Below are 11,781 nucleotides of genomic sequence, written 5' to 3'. Positions count from 1 at the left end.
TCTGTTTAATTGCTATTTAAAAAAAATTAAAAATTAATTTCTAGGGTGCTAAGTAATATTTTTTCTGGAAAGGGGGCGGTAGGCCAAACAAGTTTGGGAACCTATGCTGTAGACATACAGGACAGACAACAGGTAGAGGTATATGTTGGCGTTTTTCCAACTTCAGTGTCCTGGAAGTTGTGCTCGATTCCAGCCACAGGGGATGCTGTCACTCCATCCTCTATAACACTCCCTCGATCACAGATTTTCCTCCTGTTCTTTGATCGCTGGCATTTTATGATACTTTCTTTTTATGGTGCCATAAAATACCTCCCCGCTTAAGCAGTGCCTAATTTCTCTACTTACAGCTCACAGCTGTTTTCGAACTGCTTAGGTGTACAGTGAGCTGGGCTGAAGGTTGGGTGCTCACCCCGACCTGGGCTTTGAACCGCCAACCTTTCGGTTGGTAAAGATCTAGTGCTGCTGGCAATTAGCCAGCTGTACTAAAGCCCGTCTCTAAGTATTTTTCATGATTGCTTCAGGATTGGTACTTTTCCCCACTCTGCACTGTAGAACACATGACTGTCTTCCCTTTAATCAGGATACAACTCTGCACATATCATTTATTTAATCATGTGCTATTAATAGGATTGTATAGGGGGCCATACAAAGAGTTTTGATCTCAAATTGATTATCTGCAGCCCTGTGTTTTAGTGCCCATTGCCTCCTTCAACAGTTGCACTGAGTGGAATGAAGAGACAGCACAAGTATAATACAGCCACTCAGTGAAAAAACTGTTTAATTGCAGGGAGAACTAAGAATAACAGAAAATCTGTACCAGGGATTTTCAACATTTCATTCTCCATTTGTTTTAGATTTCATTTCCCAGAACAAAACCAATGGTGCTGACAATTCTTAGCCCAAAACATCTTGAGAAGAAATAACTTGAGAACCACAGATCTAAATAATACTGTTGTATATGTTAGAACAAAAAAGCACAATTACAGAACCAAATTATTTTATTAATGTTTACTTTCACTTAAACATAGGATGTTATGATGTGATTTCACACATTTCTACAGGGTTACAATACTACCAGGCCCACATGCAAAGAAAATTAGGACATGGAATCTGGGGAAAAGACAACAAGGGGTGAAAGTGAGTAATTTTCCCTTTACACAAAAAGGTGGAAACCCCTGTAAATATCAAGAAGTGAATAAAATAAACCAGAAATGCAATTTGTAAGAAGTAATGGTGGTTGCTTCAAAGAAAGGAAAGGAACCCCAAGTATCTCATAAACTCCAATTTGCAGTGTTTCCAGCTTCCAAATAGTTTTCTGCTTAGCATTCTCTATTGTAACTGCCACATAGAAATGTACTCAGTCATGATAATCACTCTGTGGCTTTATAGTGCATAATGTCAAAATGGTAACACTGAAAAATAATGTCACAGTAAACAACAACAGCACAGTAAACAACCTTAAGCAGCGAATCGGTTTTCTTTTTTAAAGAAGTAAAACAGTTGAGTATATTGCTCATTTCTCCCTGTTGACAACAAATGTTACAATTTTGTACTATTACTGAAAATCTTGACCAATTCAGATTGGTCCCTTAGAAGGTTTGCACACACTTTGAGATTATCAAATGGTGTTTGTCATTTAGTAGTTTCTGTCACGTCTGTTCTTTAAGGCATCTTCTCCAATCCAGTGCTTTCCAGATGTGTAGGTGATATCATGGCAGGGGTATTGATATCACTCAGTACAATTTTCTTGTAAATAATTCTGCATTCATTCCTTATATGAGAATGAGCCAAAAACAACTAACAATGTTCTACTATACGAAAAAGACAAGATGCCATATGTCTTGACTTATGTTTGGGATGGTTAAACCCTTCTTCCCAAAACAGGAGAACAATCTCTATACAACCATGCAGAGAAAATGTTTAAACACATTAATTTACTTTGATATTTTTAAAAATTGAGAAAATTAATACTAATAAGAGCAAGAAATTTTCAACAGGAGACAGCTATAGCTGGAACTTTCTACATACAAAGTCTGTGAACTACCACTGAGCTATGATTTATGTTTATCACTTCTTGGAAGAGTGATTTTGGATTAAAGCTTCCAGAATCCCCTATGATAGACTGGGGGATTCTAGGGGTTAATGTCCCTACATAATATTTCCAAACTCTGGGTCCATCCCTATCAATGTGATAGGTGGTGGTAGGGCCACATAAACAGTCATTATGAAAGTATACCAAACATATTAACAAAATGGTTGAGAAAAATGTTTGTTCTGCAGATGTACTGAGCCTATTTCATGAGAGCCAGAAACCTAGACAAAGGTTAGTTTATTTCTCCTAGCAGAACACCTTGTGCTGCCCATAGGACTCAATCCAGAAAGGCTGATGATCTACAATTTGACCTTGGTAGACCGTGACATATTTGGTTTGTTACAGTTCAAAAAATACTCCTCTACAGTAAGATAAAAATGTTTAGCAGCAACAGATAACTGTAACATTGGAAAACATTCCCAGTAAGTTAAAACAGTGCCTTTAGTCTTCTGACTTCTTCATTTGGAGCAACTTCATAGTCTTATGTGCTGGCTTTTATTCGTCTCAAAAAACTTGGTTTCCTTCTCTCTGCTGAGGAAAGAACAGAAATTGAATCACAATTGCTTTATCCAAAGACAGTGACAGTGACGATCCCACCTAGCAACTAAACTGATCCTCCACATTTGCCACCTCAAACAAAACATTTTTTACTGAGTCAGTTTTCTGAGCAATTTACAGTATAAAACAAAATATGGAAGTCTGGGATGAAGATCTGTTGTCACAATAGTCTGGACCAAGATCCATAAGGTCCTAGACAAAAGGTTTGTTTCCCTGAACCTATAAGAATGGTTATTTTTTCCCCACATGTAGATTAATTTTTGGTTCCAGTCCTTTTAGTAATCTAGACCAAATAGTAAATAAACCTGTTTATGAATTTTCACAAATGAGCAACAGAGCAACAAGTATCTGTAACTCATCACAGTAAAAATAAAAAATAAAAATAAAAAAGGAAGACCCCTACCTTTCTTGCAGACCTTGAGGCAGGCTTTCTGAGTACGGAAGTTGTTATTATTTCCACCACATCCTGTGTAAGTGAATTCCTCACAGGCTTTTGTCTTTGCGTTGTAGTAAAAACGAGGCTCTGAAGCTGAACATACTCCTTTATCTTTTGGGCTGTAGCAAAAGGATGGGGCAGCTTCAAACAGAAAAAAGGAGACAGTTGACACAGGTCAGATTTCAACTGTGAATTATAATGAATCCAAGAACTCATGTCTCCGTACAAGGGCTCTTTTTGTACATTAAAAAAAAAATCTTATATCTGATTTTTAAAAAGGGCTTTTAATACATATTTACATTTTGGCTCTTCCTGTCTAATGTGCTTGGGCTTTATATAGCATTTTAACACTGGCATCTCCTCCCCTGCTCCCAACAAAGAAGAAACCATTGGCATGCATTATGTTTTCATTTGCCAAAGGCAGGCAACTTGGCACCTCTCAGATTTCCTGGACTTAGGATGTGTCATTGGTCATGCTGAATGAGAATTATGCTAGTGCTTGAAAAACACCCAGACCCCATTCACACTAGAATTATAATTTTGTTAATACAGATTGGCTGCTTTGGTTCTGCCCTATGGAATCCTGAGACCATGATATTTAAAATGCAATAATAGTGCTGTTAAACAAGTCCCTGGAAGGTAGCAGATTGCCTGCTTCTGCTAAAAAGTCTGTATCAGAAGAAGGAAAGGAGATGTCAATTCACCTCTTTTAAGGAAGACATCTATAGTGTAGAATTAAAACAGTTGTTTTAATTGCCATGATTCAATAATATGGATGTAGGGGAGTTGTAGTTTTACAAGGTCTTTAGCCTTCATATCAAAGAGTGCTGGTGACTCACCAAAGTACAAATTCCATAACATTGATCCAAGACAGTTAAAGTGGCGGCAAACTGCATTACTTCTACAATTTAGAGCCAGCCAAGTTTCTTTTTAACACAAATGCATTTTTCATCCTCCAAGTACAGAGGAGAAGCATGGGATGGCAAGGCAACTTTACTCACGCACTCATAAATATTTTCTCCACATTAAGTATGGAATGATGATGCCTTTTTGAAAACATAAATCTACTGAACTGCAATCCACAATGAACTTGGGATGTCAGCAAGCTACAGAGTGTTTAGTTGATTAATCATTTACTTTCTAATCCATAATTACAACAAGGCTCAACCTTTGATTTCTCTCATCGGTGATGCAAAAATTACACCAGATGCATTTCATCCTGTGAGGAGACTCCACCTCTCTACATACACATTGTTATATTTCCCAATGAGCTAGGGCTGAAATATAGTATACACACAACCCAACTATAGTCCAAGTATTATAAATAACTTGAAAATAGAACATGTAATCATCCTCAGGAGGTGGGACTTGATGTACTCCCAAAGAGTTGAGATATTTCCAGACCAGTCAGGAAGGCTGAAATATGGATGGCACGTTGCTAAAAACCATCCCATTTGTCATGAATATCTTAAACTGGGGGGAGATGGTTCTAGTGATCAGAACTTAGCACATGACATTTAAGTTCTAATAGTACCAGCAGAGAGCAAATCACAAGTGTTGATTGGGAGATGTTGACAAGCTGGAATGTGTCCAGAGGAGGGCGACTAAAATGATCAAGGGTCTGGAGAACAAGCCCTATGAGGAGCGGCTTAAAGAGCTGGGCATGTTTAGCATGCAGAAGAGAAGGCTGAGAAGAGACATGATAGCCATGTATAAAAATGTGAGGGGGAGTCATAGGGAGCAAGCTTGTTTTCTGCTGCCCTGGAGACTAGGATGCGGAACAATAGTTTTAAACTACAGGAAAGAAGATTCTACCTGAATATTAGGAAGAACTTCCTGTAAGAGCTGTTCAGCAGTGGAACTCTCTGCCCTGGAGTGTGATGGCGGCTCCATCTTTGGAGGCTTTTAAACAGAGGCTGGATGGCCATCTGCCGGGAATGCTTTGAATGCGATTTTCCTGCTTCTTGGAAGAGGGTTGGACTGGACGGCCCACAAGGTCTCTCCCAACTCTAGGATTCCACAATTCTAAGTGGGATGAAACAGTGGAATGTGGAACCTTAATATGTCCTTGAGTTCAGATCTGATGGACACACACTTCTACGAGCTATCAGAAGGACAGATTAATCCTCCTGAAAAGCCACCTGGTTGTGGAAATTAACCAAAGCTGGGGTGAGGATATGATTCAGTTATTAGTGATATAGGTCATTAATAGCAAAGTTAGCACCTACCTATGGAGTGGAAGTACAAAAAATTATTTCCCCTTCCCCACTTTTTCTCCTTCTTCTTCCTTTTTTCCTGTTTTTCCCCTCCTCTTTTTTTCCCTCCCTGTTTTCCCCCCAACTCTTTTATGTTTATCTATATAAAATCACAATAAAATATATATTTAAAAGTAGAGTAACCTGTTACCTCCTCCTATGCAAACTATTAATTTCCTTAGAAAACATGAAGCCTACTAAAAGGGGAAGGAGGAGTGTGATTTACAACTCCAGTTATCCAAAGCTGACACTACTGAAGAGGAAAATGTCCTTTTCCCTACAGGAAAGCATTTTCAAGCTACAAAGAGAAGACACACTATCACACACACACCCTGGCACCAGAATTTAAACTACAATCCTCAAATGCCCCAGACAATTTGAGCCACTGGCCATGCTTTGCTGCAGGTTCTGATACAAACCAAAGGATTCTGAAACTTGCAGTTCAAAAAAGTAAGTTTGAGATAACAGAAAGGAAAGCTATGCTTGGAAGGTTGGGTCTGGTTTTATTCCCTATTCTGCCTATGGCAATTATCTCAAAGTAAAGAAGGTGCATTTTTTAAAAATTAAAATACACTCTTCTCCTTGAATCCATTGCACAGCAACTCCAGTGCCGGTGTGGAAGAGTGTAGTGAGAAAGGATTGGGACTTCCCATTCCTTCCCCACTTGTCAAACATTATCACTCTTTTTTCGAGCACTAAAACAATAATTACTTTTTATCGGCATGCAAGTGTCCATGCAGGATTCTTCATCATCAAACCGGTTTTCATTTCCAAGACATCCTCCATAGTAAAATTTCTCACAGCTCATTGACTTGAGGTTAAAGAAATATTTCCGTATTGAACCTCTACAGATTCCTTCGGCAGCTTCCAGCCTGCATATTTTAGGCACTTCTGAAATGAGAGCAATAAGAATACTACCATCAATCAAAGCAACCATCTAAATTAAACCACGCTCATGAGCCATTTCATCCTGGACAGAAGAAGAGATATGCTGGATCACACCAGCGATCTATCTTGTCCACCTTTCTTCTTCTCAGCACTGCTAAATAGTTGTCATGGGCAGCTTCAAAGTCGGACAACTGGAAAAGTAACTTTCCTTAAGTTCCACTCCCAAAATTTCCCAGAGTTCCCCCTGCTCTTGAACAGTACTGGGCTTCTGCTAGTTATAGTCTAGAAAAATAACATTCTGGAGCCATCGTATATTCTTTCTGCATGTCTAGAGGGGATTTTAATGGATAACGAGTAATAATTAATAGCTGCTTTTCCCCACTCAATTACTAGAAGCCTATGCCTATAAATGTAAGAATCACAGAACCCTACAGACATCAATTGTTTTGAAAGAGCTCTACTGGCTCTCAATTCATTTTGAGTCTCAATTCAAGGTGCTAGCAATGGCAACCAAAAGAGCCTTCTTGGTTGCGACACTCCGATTTTATGAATTTTTGAATCCTGAGGTGAAAACCAGTTATTTTGATTTATGTATGGAAAACTGAGATAATGTAGTTGCCTTCCACAATGTGTCAGACCTTCCAATGACTAGTGTCATGGCATCCTCAAGCTTTCTCAGCCTAATCATAACTTCTTTTTCCAACTTTTTCTCGTAGGACTTCTATACCAGAGTTCCCCTTCTGTCTGTCATAATTCACTCTACATTCCAGGCATTCGGTTGTCTCTTTAGCTTCTCCATCTCTATAATCACTCCTCATGGGCTTTGCTGGATGAGATAGTGCATCTTCCTCCCTTCTCAAATTCACAAGCACAGGATACATACTAAAACCTAGCTACAAGAAGTTACTTTTTAAAACAAATTCTCAGACCTATGATTTTTAAACAGATGTCAGATCTCTAAAAAATGAAGATAACTATGTTTGGTCATAATGATTAATAACATTCCTGTGACTTATGGCCACAGTACGAGGATATTGAATGAATGGACTTTAACTATATGTTTTATATGTCTTATATTTTTATATTAGGAGCCCCTAGATGGCGTAGTGGACTAAGTGACTTGAAGGTTGGGTTGCTGACCTGAAGGCTGCCAGGTTTGAATCCCACCTGGGGAGAGTGTGGATGAGCTCCCTCTATCAGCTCCAGCTCCATGCGGGGACATGAGAGAAGCCTCCCACAAGGATGGTAAAAACATCAAAACATCCGGGCGTCCCCTGGGCAACGTCCTTGCAGACGGCCAATTCTCTCACTCCAGAAGCAACTCCGGTTGCTCCTGACACGAAAAAAAAATTATATTGTTTTAAGTGTTGTAATTGGATTTTATTCATTGCTATGTTTTAAATGTGTGTAGGCATCAAATTGTTGCCAATTGTGTACGCCGCAATGAGTCCCTTCGGGTGAGAAGGGCGGGATATAAATGTTGTAAATAAATAAATAAATAAATAAACAATCGAATGATTTGGATGAATTACTCATTGTCACACCATAGTTCCAGTTACAACAACCCCAGGTAAAGGGTCCTATAGAACAGTGGTTCTCAACCTGTGGGTCCCCAGGTGTTTTGGCCTACAACTCCCAGAACTCCCAGCCAGTTTACCAACTGTTAGGTTTTCTGGGAGTTGAAGGCCAAAACATCTGGGGACTCACGGGTTGAGAACCATTGCTATAGAAGAATGTGTTACTTTGAAGAAGCACCCTTTGTGGTTTGAAAAGTGTGACATTTCACCTGTGTAGCTCCCAAAGCCAAGAATAGTTAGTAGTTTCCGCATTTTGAGCCAAGGAATAAACTCTGTCTTTTAGTTTGAACTTGAAAGAAACTATCCAAGGTGCCATTTCCTAATCCCAAAACAAAAGTTCAGGCTAAAACCCAAAGTAGATTCACCTCTTCACTGACATATGTGCCACCCACTATCTCTGTCCACCTTTGCACACTTGAAGGTTGGGGGGGGGGGGGGGGGTTAGAGAACAACTCCACATAGAGCTGGTCTATAACTTCTCTCTTTTTGGTCTGCTAGATTTTTCCCCCTTCTAAGACATGTTTACATAAGATAGCACACATAGGCGTGACATAAGTACTGTCAGAACAATGGAATCCATAATTGTAGGATTCTGCTCACCACATCCTGCTTACCCATTAATAGATGTTGCCTTAGTTAGTGGTGAGGGTGACTATAGTTTGGTCAGATGTTGGGCTATAACCCCCAACGTTCCTTTCCATTGGCTATGCTGGACGAGTTTAATGAGACTTGCAGTGCAATCATATTATGCCACATTTTACTCCGTTACAGTAGGTCCTTGGTATCTGTTGGGTTTTGGTTCCAGGATCCTATGTGGATACCAAACTCCATAATGTAAAGGTAAAGGTTTTCCTCTGATGTTAAGTCTAGTCATGTCCAACTCTGGGGGTTGGTGCCCATCTCCATTTCTAAGCCTAAGAGCCGGCGTTGTCCATAGACACCTCCAAGGTCACGTGGCCGGCATAACTGCATGGAGCGCCGTTACCTTCCCGCCGGAGTAGTACCTATTGATCTACTCACATTTACATGTTTTTGAACTGCTAAGTTGGCAAAAGCTGGAGCTGACAGTGGGAACTCACTCCGTTCCCCAGATTCGAACTGCCAACCTTTCAGTCAGCAAATTCAGCAGCTCAGCGGTTTAACCCGCTGTGTTACTGCAGGCTCCACCAACTCCATGTATCCTCAAATTCCATTATATATAACTGCATAATAAAATTATATCCATCATATACATTTTAAAAAACAAGGTTTGCCTTTGGGGATTAAAAAAAACAAGCCATAATAGTTGAATCTGTGGATATGGAGAGACAACTGTATTTGTGGTTTCATATAAGGCATTCTGCAATGTCTCCTTATTTTTTCTTCTTTCCTTAGAAGACTATTCAGGATGGCAAAGATACCACACTGTTGGAGTACAACAAGTTTATACAGCACAAGTGGATAACTGTGGCCCTCCAGACGTTGTTGACCTACAACTCCCATCAGACCTAGTCCTAATGGCAAGGAATTCTGGCAGTTTGCCTCTAACAACATTTAAATTACCGCAGCAGCCCAATTATATAGGTTAAAGGATGTTTAGGAAATGCCATACATTGTTTAAAACAAGCTATTAATGTGAAAAGTGGCAGCAAAACAACTTCCCCTGTTGCCAGAACAAAGTAACAGTTCTGCAGGACTGAAGAATATGATATGAGATTTGAATGTTCACTTTATAAAGTTCCAAGATGACTGACCCAAGAATTTACCCAGGGCCATAACTTTGGTCAGATGACCTTTTCATCACAAGAATTACTTACTTTTAATTGAGCTGCAACGTTTTGAACATTCCTCCCAACTTAAGAAGTTATTGTCGTTCCCTTCGCAGCCTCCATATGAAAACACCTTGCATGCTTGTGAGTATCTGTCATAGTACCATCTGGAAAATATTGCACGGCAGGGTCCTTCAACAGGTGGCTGCAGGCAGATCTTTCTGCTGTCTGATAAAAAAAATGAGAGAGAGACAGATGGTTCAGGTACCTCTCTCGAAAACACTGAGATAAAGAAGAGAATTTGGGCAAAAAAGAAATGCTTTTATTGGAAACAGAAATCATTTTGACAGCATCAATTGCTATAAAGAATAATAGAAAGCTGGCCTCAAATCAACCCAGAACAACCATATGCTAAATTGAAAAAAACTTTTTCATACTGCAGTCAGAGCTGCGGAGTTTTGCTATTCTTTGGCTGGATTTTCACTGCCATATAATCTAGTTTCTGAATCCAAATTGTCTGCTTTGAACTCAACTATCTGTATGAGTCTACACTGCCATATAATCCAGTTCACAGCAATTAATCTAGATTCAGGAACTGGATTATATGGCAGTGTAGATGGGGCTTTGGAAAGCTTTGGAAAAGAAAAGCGACAATGAGTTGTCAAAGGCTTTCATGGCCGGAATCACTGGGTTGAGTTTTCTGGGCTGTATGGCTATCAGAAGCATTCCCTTCTGATATTTCGCCCACATATATGGCAGACATCCTCAGAGAAGAGAACTCCTCTTGACTGTTGGAAACAAGTGTTAATGTTGCAATTGTCCACCTTGATTAGCATTGAATAGCCTGGCAGCTTCAAGGCCTGGCTGCTTCCTGCCTGGGGGGCATCATTTGTTTTTGAGGGGTGTTAACTAGCCCGGTGGCGAAGTGTGTTAAAGCACTGAGCTGCTGAACTTGCAGACCGAAAGGTCCCAGGTTCAAATTCTGGGAGCAGAGTGAGCGCCCGCTGTTAGCTCCAGCTTCTGCCAACCTAGCAGTTTGAAAACATGCCAATGTGAGTAGATCAATAGGTACCGCTCTGGCGGAAAGGTAACTGCTCCATGCAGTCATGCCGGCCACATGACCTTGGAGGTGTCTACAGACAACGCTGGCTCTTCAGCTTAGAAATTGAGATGAGCTCCAACCCCCAGAGTCAGACACACTTGTTTCTGCAGGCTTTTGAGTTCTGTCATTGATGTTTTAAAAGGTGCTTTTAGGATGTTTTAAAGATGTTTTTTAAAGATGTTTTTAAAGATGTTTTTAAGATGTTTTTAAATTGTTGATTTTGGCCAGTTCTTGTAAACCGCCCCGAGCCCTAGGGGAGTGGCGGCATATAAGTTTGAAAAATAAATAAATAAATGACTCGACTTAACGTCAGGGGAAACCTTTACCTTTACCTAACTTGCCCAAATTGTTTCTTCTCTGGAGAACACAGAAATGCTGGACCAGTCCAACAACCACCATGTCAGACTACATAGAGAAGCCATAGAAATCCACAAGCATGTGGACAATTTCAACAGAAAGGAGGAAACCGTGAAAAAAGAAGAAAATCTGGCTACCAGTATTTTTAAAAAAAACTCTAAAATCAGGACAGTAAATAAAGAACAACACTCAGAAGGCAGGGGAACCCCAGACAAGAAACAATCAGGGCCAATTAACACCTCTCAACAAAGGATTCCCCTAGGCAGTAAGCAGCCAGACCTTGAACCGCTTAAGCGGCTGAGAGGGAAAAGGATAGGGCCTGAGGCTGTGAAGAATGGTGGGAGTTGAAGTCGAAAACACCTAGAGGGCCCAAGCTGGTCCATGTCTGGCGTCGTCGCACCCAGAGAAGCAAAGCAAGAGGCTAAGAGAAAAAGCATCCTGTTTGGAAGATCCCGGCTAAAGCTGCCCCAGACCCGGGTTACCTTCGTGCACCTTCTGGGGACAAACCAGCCCCAGAAGCGCGAAGAAGCACGCCGTCCGTGTCAAGCTCGGCAGGTGGGAAGAGGCCGTGGGCTCCATTGCGCGGCGAGGGATCTCAGCGAGGCGCAACGGAGCTTCCCTTTATAAGCCGCCAAGGCGTTTCCTCCGCCTCCTTCTGGCTCGGGTCCGAAGCCGGGGTTTCCCCGGGAGGGCGGCAGGGCGGGCCGCCGTGGGGTGACTCAGGCCTCTTTTTACGAAGGGCTTCTGCGCCTCCCAAGGGGACTGGCA

At 40.9% G+C, this 11,781-nt stretch overlaps 1 protein-coding gene across 3 annotated transcripts; it reads right to left on the bottom strand.

The window, feature by feature from the left end:
• Window positions 1-980: 980 nt before the first annotated feature.
• Window positions 981-11,781, bottom strand: tfpi2 (tissue factor pathway inhibitor 2). 3 transcript variants are annotated; one of them, XM_008112530.3, is made up of 5 exons: window positions 11,496-11,781; window positions 9,603-9,782; window positions 6,053-6,232; window positions 3,054-3,227; window positions 981-2,620 (listed from the first exon to the last, which is right to left on the bottom strand). In XM_008112530.3, the coding sequence occupies exons 1-5, from the start codon at window positions 11,590-11,592 to the stop codon at window positions 2,574-2,576; spliced, it is 678 nt and encodes a 225-aa protein (XP_008110737.1). In that variant the 5' UTR covers window positions 11,593-11,781; the 3' UTR covers window positions 981-2,573. The 3 variants fall into 3 exon arrangements, with proteins under 3 accessions (XP_008110737.1, XP_008110736.1, XP_008110738.1); XM_008112529.3 differs by having other exon boundaries at window positions 981-2,623; window positions 11,496-11,772; XM_008112531.3 differs by lacking the exon at window positions 6,053-6,232 and having other exon boundaries at window positions 981-2,623; window positions 11,496-11,777.

Source organism: Anolis carolinensis, chromosome 6, assembly GCF_035594765.1.
Source record: "Anolis carolinensis isolate JA03-04 chromosome 6, rAnoCar3.1.pri, whole genome shotgun sequence".
NCBI lineage: Eukaryota > Metazoa > Chordata > Lepidosauria > Squamata > Dactyloidae > Anolis > Anolis carolinensis.
This window is presented reverse-complemented; position numbering and strand designations above follow the sequence as displayed.